This window comes from Spinacia oleracea, chromosome 2 (genome assembly GCF_020520425.1).
Source record: "Spinacia oleracea cultivar Varoflay chromosome 2, BTI_SOV_V1, whole genome shotgun sequence".
NCBI classification, from domain to species: Eukaryota; Viridiplantae; Streptophyta; class Magnoliopsida; order Caryophyllales; family Amaranthaceae; genus Spinacia; species Spinacia oleracea.
This window is the reverse complement of record NC_079488.1, coordinates 110,579,046-110,594,984: the sequence shown is the minus strand read 5'-3', so window position 1 is coordinate 110,594,984 and position 15,939 is coordinate 110,579,046. Positions and strand designations below refer to the sequence as shown.

Below are 15,939 nucleotides of genomic sequence, written 5' to 3'. Positions count from 1 at the left end.
GGCCGGGTTGATTTTCGGTCGGGTTATGTCGGGTTTTTTCTCATTTCGGGTACAAGTCGGGTTCGGGTCGAGTCATGTTCGGATCAGGTTCGATTTCGGGTTTGGGTCTTATATAGTCGGGTTTGAATCGGGTTTGTAGCAGTTAATCTCGGGTTTGGTGTCAAGATCGGATTGGATAATTTTTGGGTCGGTTAAAATTCAGGCCGGTTCACTCTCGGACACGGGCTAAGATCGAGTCAATATCTGAATTAGTCATCTTAAAATATTTACTTCACAGGTCAACATGTTATGTGGTAAAAATCGGGTTAATTGTCGGGTATCGAATCGGGTTCGGATCATTACTCAGTTTGGTCAGTTCGGTTATCGGTTATATTTCGATCGGGTGTTGGGTTCGGGTTCGGGTCATACAACGTCGGGTTAAAATCGGTTATCGGTTTTTTTGAGTCGGGTATAAGTCGAGTTTCGGATTATCTGTTTTACCAAAATTTCAGGTCATGATCGGTTACGAGTTCCATCGGTTCAGGTCGAGTTTTGGGGTCGGGTTAGTTTTTAACAACTCTGTCGTATAGTAATAACATGATGCTTTTGAGTTTTGTTTCACATGGAGTAATAACATAACTTAAAGAAGTTATTTTCAATAAAATTTAGTTGAACTAAATAGAGTCTTAATCGTATACTCGTACGTAGACTTGTCAATCGGTTACTAGATTGAATTTGGGTTGGGTTAAAATTTATTGCATTGAAGCACGAATTTTTTTTCCAAAATATCAAAGGATGTAGCAACTACTTCAAATGTGAAATTGGTCACTCTTTTAAAAGTGAGGATGGGGGATAAGTCGGAACTTGATGATGAACCTGAGCTTGATGATCGATTATCTGAAAGAGCTTCTTTATATGTATCATAATCCCCATGAGGCTCCCCTCTATGTTGTGGAGGAGTACATCATATCCCAAACATTCCCCGTGAGGCTCTCCTGTATGTTGTTGAGGAGATTACTGTACCTGACACGTCAGAAGGAAAAGTCTCCTACAACTCGTATGAGCGTCGACTGGGAGATCTGTCCATCCGTCGTAGAATCAGGCCAATTAATTATAATGCTTCTTCTGCATCCTCTGATCCTCCATCTTCTAGTGTTGTTCGGGCTCTATGTGTGAAGGTTGACGAGTATATCACGTATGTCCCGCCTAGAAAACCTGATGTTTGTGATGATATGCTCTAGTTGTTATGCCCTGGTATTAGGGATGACATACTAAATGAATATTCATTTACCCAATCCACCCACAATTATTAAATGAATGGATACCCGAGCTAAACAGATGAGATGCGGGTGACGTATCGGGTCGGATACGGATGACCCTCGCTCCAGCCGTTTAATATATTTTTTACCCAAATTTTAATAAAATTATATATATATATATTCATGATAATATTGTTAATTCTTGTTGCAAATTATTTTTTTAACAATATTTGTTGTTATTTTTTTATACAAATAATTTTTATTGATTAAAATGACTATATGTTAGAGTTGATGTAATCTTTTTTTTTTATAAATAAAATATTCATCCGTTATTCACCCGATCCACCTGTTTCATTCGCGGATGACGGATGGGTTGATGCTGGTGATGAGTTAAGCGGGTGGAGCGGATTGATAAATGGTTGGATGCGAGTGAAACTCTATTCGATCCGAATCCGATCTATTGCCATTCCTACCTGTGATTTTCTGCAATCTTACTAATTTCAGATAGAAACTCTATTTATTCTCTATCTCCTTCTGTCAATTTTCTTACTAGCTGTTGCAAGTTGTGATTTTGTCGTGCCAAGTGCGCTACTGTAAGTTATAATTCAGTTAGTTAGGTTAAGAATTTTGTAAAGCAATTTTGAATGGTAAGTTGTACTCCCTCCATTCCTTTTTTATCTTCCTGTTTCTATAAATGTCGTTCCTAAATGATCTTCTTGTTACTATTTTTGGACATGACTTTTTACCATAAATTTCCTCATCATCCCTTATTTAATTCATTCACATTTCCCCATTCACCCACCCAACCCCACTTTTATGATTTTTTATTACTTTAAACAAAATATATTCTTTCTCCATTTTTTTTATTACTTTCCTTCATTTATTTATTACTTTCTCTTACACCCAGTCATTACTCTTATACCCAATCTTTACAAGATTCCATTTTCTTATTTTCCACCCCAAATTCCAAATATGAAGATCATTTAGGAATGGAGGGAGTAATTTAGTTATGTGTGTAGGGTATGCTGTAAAGAAATATTGGATAAAAAGTTGTAATTTACTTATGTAATGAACTTTTGAACGGTAAGTCGTACTTACTTATGTATTTGGACCAACATTGTGAGAATGATATTTCCACAATCACTAGCAAACTCATGGTTTAAATGGATAATCAAGCTACTATTCATGCTTTACAAGCGTCAGAGACATACGGAGGAAATTGTATGCATATTGTGCATAACTGTCGCAATATAATCAAGAACAATAGTTGGGAAGTTTATTCAGGAATACTAAATGGGAGTGACGTGGCCACATTTAATCTCAAATACGTAGTAGGAGTTAACCTCATTTGCATCAAAAAAAAATAAAAAAGTACAAAGATATCATATGGAATCCCCTCAACAACAAAAAAAAAAACACAAACAAAAACAAAAACAAAGATATGGGAATACTATTCTACCTAAATAATCGGGCTTTGTATTTGTATTTTTATTTTTTTGTATATTATCTAAAAAATATTCTTGTGAAAAAAGAGTTTTTATCCCCCAAAAAATCTGCTTTATTTAAACATAACAAAAAATACATACTACTCCAATTCTCTGAAAACCCTAATTAGGAATTCAATCCGTAAACTAACAAGATCAATTAGATTAATAGGTCTTAACTTTGGTGACGTTCTTCTGTCTTCTTAGTTCTTACTTCAAATTTGCTCTTTGCATCCGTTTTGCTTCAAAGCTTTAAGGTACAGAGCGGTTATTGATAAAAATGGGGGCTAGCGAGGCGAAATGGCCGGCGATAGGCATCGATCTTGGGACAACTTATTCGTGTGTGGGAGTATGGCAGCCACAACAAAACCGTGTTGAGATCATTACCAATGATTTAGGGAGCCGTACGACGCCGTCGTGGGTGGCTTTCACCGCCAAAGACCGCCTTATCGGCGAGGCTGCAAGGAATCAGGCGGGGAAGAACTCTTCCAATACCATTTTTGGTTTGTTTACATCTTCCTTTTTCTTTTCTTTATGTGTTTAAAGGCTTTATTTGGTTGGGAGGAAAAGAAAAAAAAGGAAAGGTAAAATAAGGTTTCTTGTATTTGGTACAAATAATTGTATGGTAAGTGGAAGGAAAGGAAGAGAATTGGAAGGAAAGCTCCTTTATAAAAATTTCACTTTCCTTTCTTCCCAAAATTGAAGGAATTTGGAAGGAAAGAGAAAATTAAAACTGTCATTTATATTTCCTTTCTCTTCCCTTCATTTCTTTCCCTTAAATCAAACACAAGAAAATAAAATCTATTTCCCTTCCCTTCTTTTCCTTTCTTTTCCCTTCCTTTCTTTTCTGTTCCTTTCCTTTTTTAATAATGAACCAAATACGGCCTAAAGAGTGATGTTTCAAACGCAAGAAAGATAATTAAGAACACTAATAGATTATGTAACTAATCTAGGTTTATTTTTCTGTTAATGATATACACATTACAATTAGGGTAAATACTCTAGCAAATATACAAGGAATAATTTACATAATAAACCTAGATTATTTACCTAATCTAGCTATAAAGCAAATAAATGGCACAAAGATTTAATTAATGTGATTTAATTACTAACAACTTGTTAGTTGGGTTGTTCGTATGAGAACATGACCCAAGGTATATTCTACCACTATTCGATCCGGCTATTATTTGAATCGGCTATTTTTAATATGCCTAAATTCTTGATTTAGTTCATGAAGTATGTTGTCATTTTAATTAAGTTGGGATACTAGCTAGATGAATTGATTCGTTAAGAATCATAAACCACACACGGTGGTACGGTTTCTGAATTGGTTAATTTGAGGTACTCCACAAGGAGTAGGTTATCTATGAGACCGCCTTTTGAGATCGCCTTATGCATAAGAATGCTGATATCAGCATTTAAAAGACATAAATAAATAAATAATGATGATAAAAATGTAAGTATTAGAATACAAACTGTAAATATTAAAAAGTATACCTATTCGGTTGGAAATATAATTAACAAAACATAATTATTTTATCCCAATGCATAACTATTTGATTAAAAAATACAACTATTAGATAAAAAAGTACAACTATTTGATAATAAGTTGGTCTTATAAAACGTCTCATATAATATATTTTTTTTTACTCCAAGTCCATATTAGATTTTATGTAAATTCACTGATTCATTTGAAACACTATATATTTGGCGCAAATTTACTTGTTTAAATATCCGTTGAGGTTGAATAATGTGATAGCACTTTTTATAATGCGATTAATTCCCAACTCTCTACATGTTAACGAATATTGACAGATGCAAAAAGGCTAATAGGTAGAAGATTCAACGACATTAACCTTCAAAAAGACATGAAATTCTGGCCATTCAAAGTCGTCCCCATTCCCGATGGTAACAACGGATTAAAACCCATGATTGTAGTCACCAACCAAGGTAAAGAAAAACAATTTTCCCCAGAAGAAATATCCTCAATAATCCTCGCAAAGATGAAAGAAACTGCAGAATCCTACCTCGACACAGAAGTAAAAAACGCTGTTATTACCGTTCCTGCATATTTCACTAATGCACAACGACAGGCAACAAAAGATGCCGGAATCATAGCCGGACTTAACATAATTCGAATGATCAACGAACCAACAGCCGCCGCAATTGCGTATAAGTTTGAGAAGTTTACTAATAGTATGGCTACACCAAAGAATGTGTTGGTTTTTGATCTTGGAGGTGGAACTTTCGACGTTTCTTTTGTTACGATTGAAAAAAACGTTGTTAAAGTGGTTGCAGTAGGTGGTAACACTCACCTTGGTGGAGCGGATTTTGATAGTAGAATGGTGAGTCATTTTGTGGCGGAGTTTAGAAGGGAACATGGTAAAGATATCGGTGATAATCCGAGGGCGATTGGGAGGTTGAGAGCTGCTTGTGAGAAGGCGAAGAGACTTCTTTCTTTTACTACTGAGACTGCTATCGAGATTGATTGTCTATATGACGGAATTGATTTTTCGACTACTATAACTCGTGCTCGGTTTGAGAAGATGAACATGGATTTGTTTAGCGAGTGTTTGGATGTTGTTGAGAAATGTTTGAAGGATGCTAATGTGGGTAAGAGTGAGATTGATGATGTTGTTTTTGTGGGTGGGTCGACTCGGATCCCTAAGATTCAGGAGATGTTGCAGGATTTTTTCAATGGAAAAGGCATCTCGAAAAGTCTTAACCCTGATGAGGCTGTTGCTTATGGGGCGGCCATTTATGCTGGGATCTTGAGTGGTACAACACAACAGAATGATGAGCAGTTTAAGCCGTTTATCTTGAGTGGTACAACACAACAGCATGATGAGCCGTTTATCTTGACTGGTACACCACAACAACAACAACAACAACAACAACAACAACAACAACAACAACAACACCATGATGAGCAGTTTTCGGTTGTGGATGTCACGCCTTTCTCCCTCGGTGTCAAGCTATCGAGTGGTGGTGGACGTTTTAGAGTCGTGATACCGAAGAACACGCCGATCCCCACGAAGATGGAGAAGAGATCAATCACTGCTTTTGATTACCAAACTATGATGAGGACTAGTGTGTACGAAGGCGAGAGCTCCATTGCTGATGAAAACAACTTTTTAGGCGATTTCCTTCTCCGTAACATCCCTCCAAAACCAAAAGGGGTAGTCAAGGTAATTGATTGCTTCACCATCGATGCAAATGGTATATTAACTGTTACATCGACAGAGGAAAGTTCTGGGAGGAAGAATCAAATCACGATTATGAATCATAGTGGGAGGTTATCGAAGATCGAGATTGATAGGATGAGGGAAGAGGCAAGAGTGTATAATGTTAAGGGTAAAGAGAAAAAGAAGACTGCGAATGCGAAGAATAGCTTGGAGAATTATATGAATGAGATGCAGGATACCTTGAGAGGAGGTGGTGGGAAGATGAAGATTGGTAGAAAAGATAAGAGGAAGATTGGAGGTGCGATTGAACAGACTGCAGAATGGATGAAGTTGAATAATAATAATAACCACCGTGGTGAAGCTTGTAAGTTTGTATTGGAGTATATAACATAGTATAGAACATTAGCTTGTAATTAGTTTTGTTCCTTAGTATAAATACTCTAGATTTGTAATATCTCAATTAGTTACACAATTAATAAAAATGTAGTATCTTGTTCTTTACTCTCAGCCACGAGCTCCTCAAGCTCTTCAATGGCTTCCTTAGTTTTCCTTCCTTCTTTCGTCTTCTTAATTTCCTCCTTCACTCACAAATTCAACATGGTATCAGAGCGGGAACGATCCCGGCTCTTCAATTCCGCATTAAACTTCTGTTCGAATCAAATTACCAATTCGTCAAAATTTCCCCAAATTTTCTGCTTCGAAATTTTTGCTCGAATTGGGTCAAAATTCAACGAATTAGGGTTTTAATTCGCCCTAATATCTTCTAAATTCGCACACAAATCTTCTCTAGAACCTTGAATTAAACAATTTTTTGATTCTTGAGTTTTCCCCAAATTCTAGGGTTCTTGAAATTTTTTGAAATATTTGCAAGAATCTGATATTGTTGGTAGATTCTTGAAGCAATTTGTGATTCTACGTTCTTCGGTGTTTTTAATCGCAAGATTGACCGGACTTTTTGATCGGAGGTTTGATCTGTGATCGATTTGGTTGCAATTTCTGACCGTGCTCTTCCGTCGTCGTCTTCTTCGACGCCTGCTTCTGATACTTCAAGTTTTGCTGTTCTTCAATTTCGAAACTCAAATTAATGACGGGGATTGTTCTTCTGTCGTCTGCCTGCTTCTTATTCTGCTACTTCAAGGTTTGATTTACCCAAATTATTCTCCGATTTATGAGTTTTCGATTTGTGAGTTGATAGCTTTGGGTTGACTTTTGGTCGTTTCTGATTGGTGTTGACTCGGATGATCTTGAGTCAGTGAATTTGGCTAGTTCTTGATAATCCTGTGCAATGTAGATAATATCACAGTGTCGTTAATGGAGTATTTTTCTTGCGTTTGTTTTGATTGCTGTGTGTGTTGACTGATTTCTGGGATTTTCGACCTGTTCTTGCTCTTACTCCTGTGATTGAGGACAATATTGTTCTGTATGATGATGTATGTGGGGGGTTTTTCGCTCTTGTCTGATTGCTTCTGGGAGATGGAGTATCTTAATTCTGTTAAGACTTATGGGACTTGGGCTACTGTTGCAAAGCGATTTGATGATCTTGCTGAGTTCTATTCTTGGTGTAAGGGTGTAGAGTTTGCTGCTACGCCTTCTGATGAGAGTATTAGTGAGATGTTTTAAGGGCAATGGAGGAGTTTGTCAAAGAAAAGGCGAATAAATTGAGGAGGGATAAGAAGAGTATTGTTGGATGATGCTGCAGGTTGCTTGTTAATGTAAACCCTGCTGAAGTTGGGGATATTGTTGTGCGAAGTCAGCTTGTGTACGAAGGTTTAGTTTCATAAACGAAGATGCTGCCGCAGTTATACTCAAGCTTATGCAGGAACAGAAGTTCTGCAAAGCATACTTTTGCTGTGTAGTGGGGTAAATAAAGGAGGAGGATACTTTTCTCCGAAATGGTTGTTCTTATGCAGGACTGATCCTGCAGATAATGAAGGTTGATTGTTGATTGTTGGCATGCTTTGTTGCCATTTTTTGGGTTTTCTTTTTCTTTTGAATGTTGGCACGATTCAACATTTTTTTTTCCCAGCAACAGATCTGGAGAATCAGTACCTGTATAATCAGGTCAATTTTGTTAATTTTTCCCAGCAACAGATCTGGAGAATCAAAACCTGTAAAATCAGGTCAATTTTGAGACCCAAAGAGGTCAGTTTTGAGACCCAAAGAGGTCAGTTTTCATTGATCCATTGTGATCATTCTTTTGATGAGACCCATTGAGGCTCATTTTCTTCAAGGCAATATTGGACGTTGCAGTTTGATATAAGCTCATCAATGTATGTGTGATTGGTTGATGATCAATGGAGTATTTTGGACAGCAGGAAGCTGATTCATGGTGGTTGGTTCAACCACATCATTCTGATTGGTAGTTCCATTTGTATGAAGTATTCTGGTGGTGTTCTCATCAGTCAGTTGCTGGTCATGGTAAGGAAACAACCATGGATTCACATGACAATTTTCAGATGCTAAGTGTTGAAGAAACACAAAGGTTAGCAGTGTTCAGAACTTCAGGGAGCTCATTTCTTCAAAACAATATTGGACACTGCAGTTTGGTCTGAGTAGTTGGTACAACAGCAGTAGCCAACATCTATGCTTGTTCATGAGGACTTCTTGGTGCAGAGTTCATGAACAGTCTGTTTCAAAGCTTTCAAACTGAAGATGTTTATCACCATCTCCAGTTTGAGGGGGGGTATTGGAGTATATAACATAGTATAGAACATTAGCTTGTAATTAGTTTTGTTCCTTAGTATAAATACTCTAGATTTGTAATATCTCAATTAGTTACACAATTAATAAAAATGTAGTATCTTGTTCTTTACTCTCAGCCACGAGCTCCTCAAGCTCTTCAATGGCTTCCTTAGTTTTCCTTCCTTCTTTCTTCTTCTTAATTTCCTCCTTCACTCACAAATTCAACAGTTTGAGGAGAAAATTAATGAACTTCAGAGTAGTTTTGATCATATTATTGTGAAAATGCGCCAACAGTTGAAAACTGGTGTTGGAGTTGGAACTAGTTATACTTGCCCTAAGATCGAGATTGTGGAGCTCGATTGACTCGATCGAGCTTTTTTTTTTTTGGTAGAGTGAAGTACGTACTTGGGTTGTTATTGCCCATATTCTTCATTTTTTTTCTAAGTTTTGTGTGGTTTTAGTAAATATCTTTTAGATTAATTCTCTTTTATATTGTATTATAATTTTTTTGTGTTCAATTTGTTTTTATTTTTCTAATTTTAGTAATGAGCAATTACTATTTAAGCTGCCTCAGGCCCCTAACCGTTTCCTTAATAGTATTCTATGCGTGCATATATTTTTAAAAATCTTATTTATATATACGCAAGTATGTTCTAACGTTTTAAAAAAAATTTAACAATTTTTATAATTGTATTATCGATATCTTATATGGATTAACCCATAATGCTGACATTAACAAACTTTCCTTTTTTTTTTTTGATTTTCAGTTTTAAAATCAATAAATAATCAGGTTTTTAAATCAGTAAATAATTAGTTTTTTAATTAAATTTAATTGTGAAGTTTCAGAGGATAATCTGACTCGAAAAAGGTTGTGCACGGACTCAAGCAGCTTTCCCCCATTTCTGATCTAAGGCCCTGTTTAGTTCACCTTATTTCTCCTGATCTGATCTGGTCTGGTTTGGTCTGATCTGATCTGAACTTATTTTTCTGATCTGATCTGATCTGATCTGGTCCGATCTGATCTGGTTTGATCTGATCTGATCTGATTCTTCAAAATTAGGTTTAAACAAAAATTTATATTTATTAATATTAAACGACTTACGTGTAAAATAAATGTTACACAAATTTATAATATTGCTATTATTTATTTGACTTTGCTCATGATTTAACTATTCCTTGTATTAGATAGACATATACGTGATCTAGATAGATCGGTTATGATCTGTATATGATCTGTACATATCGATTATGATCTGGACATGATTTATACATATCAGTTTTGATATGGACATGATCAGTTCTGATCTGGACATGATTTGTACAGATCAATTCTGATTTTGACATGATCTGTACATATAAGTTTTGATCTGGACATGATCTGGACAGATTAGTTCTGATCTGGACATGATATGTACAAATCAGTTCTGGTCTGGTCATAATCTGTACAAATCAATTCTGATATGGTCATGTTCTTTGCAGATGGATTCTGATTTGAACATAATTTGTACAGAGTCAATATCTAGACCAATTATAATGTGAACGTATCGATTCTGATCTGGATATGATCTGTACAAATCGGTTTTGATCTGAACATATTGGTTCTGTAAGGATCGGTTCTGATGTAGACAAGATCTTTGCTGATTTGAACATTATCTGGACATGATCTGTACAGATTAGTTATGATCTGTATATTATATGATCCTATCAGTTCTGGTCTGGATATATAATGGTTCGGATCTATAAAAATCAGTTCTAATATGGACATGACCTAATCATATCGTTTCTGATCTGGACTTAATGGTTTTAATTTGGACATGATGAATTTGAATGTTTTGTTAATGCCTTAAATAATAGATTTTAATTGCACCGACAACAACATTATTTTTATTAAATCAATAATAGTAATAAAATATTAAATGTAATAACAATGATATAAACATATACCAATAATAATAATAATAATAATAATAATAATAACAATAATAATAATAATATGTTATGATCTGATCTGATACCAATAATAATAATAATAATAACAATAATAATAATAATAATAACAATAATAATAATAATAGCACTATACTAGGTTGCACGGAAACGTAAAACGGAAACAGATACGAGGAAACGGGGATACGACAATTTTTAAAATTTTAAGAAACGGAGAAACGGCCATTTAATAAAATAAAATTAAAATATAAATTTAGATGAAAAGTTTCCTGCATAAATAAATTATGAGTATCTAGTTTCTTGCTTTTTAAACCAAAAAATACGAAGTAAAACAAATAAAATAAAGTAAAATTGTAAATATTGTTTACAATAATCGCAGCCAAAATAAGATGATATGGAGTAATTCACAGTACTATACTCAAATTTGTACTGTACTCAAATAGTTGTTATAAAATTAAGGTGTTACTAGTCCCCACTCTAAAACCCAATTCACCTTTCCCGTATCTCTTCCCCTTCCTTCCCTGTATATTTGTAGATATAAAGATTCTAAACCAGCTTTTTCATGGTTTCTTCAACTTTCCCCTCATCTAGACCTGTTAAAACAGGTCATCGGGTCGGGTTTGGGTCGGGTCATCCCGGGTCTCGGGTCATGATCGATCATGTCGGGTCGTGTTGGGTCAATATTCCATCCGGGTTGAGTTCGGGTTCGGTCGGGTCGATTTCAGGTTGGGTCATGTCGGGTTTTTTCTTATCCCGAGTTCAGGTCGGGTTCGGGTCGGGTCACATTTCGGTCAGGTTTGATTTCGGGTTCGGGTCTTATCGGGTCGGGTTTAAGTCGGTTTGTAGCAGATAATTTCGGGTTCGTGTCTTATCGAGTCGGGTTTAAGTCGGTTTGCAACACAGTTTTTTTCGGGTCCGGATCCTAATTTGGATCGGATAATAATCAAATCAAATAGAATTCAGGTCGGGTCATTCTCAAGGACGGGTCAAACTCGGGTCTGATAATTAACCTATACATTTTAATTATTTTAAATTCTAAAAAATTTTGTTTAACTTATTTTAGAGTTAAAATTTTCAGTATCTAGCAATAAATAATTAAAATAGATTTATCGTTGAAGTTAATATTTGATCGTGTCATTGGTAACTCGGGTAAATCGGGTAGCGGGTTGTCACAGGTCGGGTCAATAGAAGGTTTCATTGAGTTACAATCGGTTTCGGGTTGACATCGGGTCGGGTATCGAATCGGGTTTGGGTCATTGTTCGATCGGGTTAGTTCGGTTATCGGTTATTTTCGGGTTGGGTGTCGGGTTCGGGTTCGGGTGTTACAACATCGGGTTAAAATCGGTTATCGGTTTTTTCGGGTCGGGTACAGGTCGGGTTTCGGGTTACCTGTTTTACCGTAATTTCGAGTCATGGTCGGTTACGGGTTCGGTCGGTTCAGGTCGGTTTTCAGGTCGGGTCAGTTTTTGACAGCTCTACCCTCATCTTCAATTCTTTGTATTTTCATGAAGGAAACGTGTTTTCGAACCCCAAAATCCGTATCCCTTTCGTTTCCAGGTCTGTTAAACTGGTGAAACGTTTCACAATTAAAAGAAACGTTTTTTGCCCGTTTCGAAACGCGTTTCTGCGTTTCACGTTTCCGAAACGTTTTCGAAACGGCAAATTATAGATTGTAGCCGTTTCTGTGCATCATAGGCACTATATAGCTTGTTATGATAAAGTATAGCACTAAGGCTTGTTTATTCTCTTTCTTGGTAATTTTATTCTAGGCCAAAAAAAAGTTTTGTACAATAAGTTTAGAGAAGTTTTTCAATGACTACAATAAAATAGTAACCATCATAATTTTTTCAAATCTACACCCTTCAATTTTTTTTCCCCTAAAACTACACCCTTCAATTATAAGGGGTAATCTTAGCCGTTGATTAAGTTGACCACAAGATTTTAGAAAATAAATAAAATCAATTAAAGCAATAAAGTAACCGTTTTAAGAATCAGTTTTGATTTTTCATATTCATTCCTTGATTAAATTCTAATTGCATATTAATCAGTATCAAATGTGACTATAATCTGCACATGCCATAGACATCGGCGCTGCTGCTAAAACTTCAAAAATTTGCCTCTCGCTATAGTTTTATTCCTTTAATTTTATTTTGGTTTCTATACTTCGTATAGATTATTAGTGCTAAAATATTTTAATTAAGGTTTCATCAGCATTAGTGGTGATCGAGAGGAAGGGGAAAGAAGAAATAATCATTACTCAGTACTCCGTAATATTTTTTTTTAAAATTAATTGTTATTTTCCTTCTTTTATATCTAATCTAAAGTTATGAAAAAATGAATGGACGGTGTAGATTTGATTTTAAAAATGCAGGGTAAGGATTGAAAGATTATACCGGCTACCAAATTATTATAGGCATTGTAAAACTATCCTAAGTTTAGAAGGTCTAATAAGTTTAATAAATTTCAATCAGCTCTAATAACACTACAAGAATTTGTATCTTTAACGACAACCTAATTACGACGGGTCAAAAATTCCGTCGCAAAAGCCTTTTGCGACGGGGCTAACAACCAAACAATGACGGGAATAACCGTCGCAAATGTCTTTTACTACGGGTTTACGATGGATTTACGACGGGATTTTTATTAACGACGGCCCCCTTTTATGACGGGTTCGCGACAGGCAATTCCGTCGTTAATCAACGATTATTGGCCTTTCGCGGCGGGATTTCCCGTCGTTAATAGTACAATTTCTTGTAGTGTAAGTTTCAATAATATTATTTTTATTGTTAAATGGTTATATGTAGTCTTGTAGGGATGGCTAACATTCGTATCTCGACTTGATTCAACATATTCATTTTGGATCCAGGTCCAAAATGTTCATAGCCGGGTCTAGATCTAGTTAGATCCTTAAGGACGTTATATATATGACTAATTTTCCATATTAAAATGTATTTCCTCCATTAAAAAATGAAAAAACTCATTTTCGTTGGGCACATGTCAAAACACAATTTTGACCATTAATATCTTTAATTATTATTGGTAAAACTTTGTTCTCTTTTCGGTAGCTAATTACACTTGTGCTAGGGTATACCAAAGAGATTAAAGAAACAAAAATAGGCTAAATGTGTAAGTTACCAAAAAGGAAACAAAGCTTCAAATTTAAATATTGAGTCAACTAAAAAGAAACAAAGGAAGCATATACATTATACAAAAGTATATCATACTATCCAAAAAGACAATCGACAACCTTTTGTACACTAATTAATTAAGAGCATCCTTAATGATGAACAAATTAATTGTTCATATGGACGAACATATATTTACTTTTGAGTCTTAACAATGAACAAATAATTATCAATCAAACGTTTACATGAACCCTCAAAAACATGATAGTTCATGCCAACAAGTTTGAGGGGAAAGTGAATGGAAACTTGGCTACTCTTCATTTCTAAACTGGCCACAAATAAACAAGTGGCTGCAGGAGAGAGAAAAGATGTTGTATATTTTCGATTGTTATTTTTGCATGAAAATATTTATCAAAAATATAAAATAAATACTCCCTCCGTATTTATTTAAGAGATACACTTGCCTTTTTCGGCCGTATTTATTTAAGAGAAACACTTGCCATATTTGGTAACTTATCAACCCCACCATCTAATTAAATAATACATCTAATCTACCATATGACCCACCATCCTATTAAACAAATAATTTTTGAAACCCACCCCACCTCCTATCCCCCAAAATGACATGGTCCCCACTTATTTACTTATTAAAATATCTACCCCATACTACTTGCTTCATTATTTTATTTTATTCAATTCTTCTTCTTAAGACCCGTGCCCGGCCAAGTGTATCTCTTAAATAAATACGGAGGGAGTACGTCAATATCAATAATTTTTTATGCTGGTCCTGTTACTCGCTCGTCCAAGTCCATAAATAATCACCTCTAGTTATAAGCCTACATAACATTTTAGGGAAACTGGATATTGGTGCCGTGGTATCGAATGTTATACATTATACTCCCTCCGTCCCGGAATACTCGACCCTGTTTGACCGGCACAGAGTTTAAGGGACTTGAATTGACTTATTTAATTTTGAATTGACTTATTTAATTTAATAGGTAGTAGATGATAGTGGGGTATTATTTTAATACAGTTAGTGGGAGGTGGGTTAAGAGGTGGGGTTGGGGGAGAGTAGGGGTTGAATTTTTAATTATTTTTTGTATGGAGTAGGGGGTAGGAGGGTTAATAGGGGTGGAGTGAGAAATAATATAATATTGTTAGAATATTTCCATTTTTAGAAACAGGTCAAGTATTAAGGGACGGTCCGATAAGAAAAACAGGTCAAGTATTCCGGGACGGAGGAAGTATACTTATATCTGTTTTGTTCGTTTATGTTGGATTCTAACCACTGGTGTAACTGGTGGCCGGTGTTTCAATTTGAAGATGTTGTTACACATGCATCGATATCATGCATGCAACATGCTATCTTATCTGTTGGTTAATTTGATTAATTAACTTTGACAATTATTATTTCACATTATGTAAACATAGTCAAGTGAGATTTTGTAAAATTCGTATCAATGCGAGGATTCCAAATGTCAAGTTTTTATAATTTTTACTTACACGCAAATAGCTAGAGATATTAATGTTTAAAGAAACGTGTTAGAATACGTGAAAAAAGAAATGATGCAAGTATTGTGAAATAGAGGTTGTAGTTATGTAATGACTCTTTATTTATGAAATATAAAGCCTATGTCAAAAAAAATGCTAACATTGGCTTATTAATTACCAATTTATTTCATACGTAGTACTCCCTCCGTATTTATTTAAGAGATACACTTGGTCGGGCACGTGTATTAAAAATAATAATTGAATGAAATAAAATAATAAAGCAAGTGGGGTTGAGTAGATATTTTAATGATTAAACAAGTGGAAACCATGTCATTTAGGGGGTGGGGGGGTGGGTTTATGACATTATTTGTTTAATAGGATGGTGGATCATAGGGTAAATTAGATATATTATTTAATTAGATAGTGTGGTTGATAAGTTACTAAAAATGGTAAGTGTATCTCTTAAATAAATACGGAGGGAGTAGTTACTAAACCTATTACTCCCCCGTCTCAGATTACTTATTACACTTTCTTTTTTCGTCCGTCCCAGATTAGTTGTTACACTTCTAAATTAGGAATGACCCCACAATTATTATATTGTCTCTCTTCCAACTAATTTTTTTTGTCCCCACACCCTTTCTTATTCAATTAAAAAAAATACCCAACTAACTCCTATCACATCTATTTTTTTTAAAAAAATAACAATTGATAACCAAACAACCCCTTATCATCTAAAACTTTATGCAAAGGTAAGTGTAACTACTATTCTAGGACGGAGGGAGTATGA

At 35.2% G+C, this 15,939-nt stretch overlaps 1 protein-coding gene across 1 annotated transcript; it reads left to right on the top strand.

Moving 5' to 3' along the window:
- The first annotated feature begins 2,314 nt into the window (after nt 1–2,314).
- Nucleotides 2,315–9,363, top strand: LOC110796166 (heat shock 70 kDa protein 18-like). Its single transcript, XM_056836313.1, has 6 exons — nt 2,315–3,225; nt 4,538–6,287; nt 7,314–7,520; nt 7,607–7,674; nt 8,287–8,389; nt 8,727–9,363. Exons 1-6 carry the CDS (start codon nt 3,003–3,005, stop codon nt 8,950–8,952), a joined length of 2,577 nt encoding a protein of 858 aa, XP_056692291.1. The 5' UTR covers nt 2,315–3,002; the 3' UTR covers nt 8,953–9,363.
- The last annotated feature ends 6,576 nt before the right edge of the window (nt 9,364–15,939 follow it).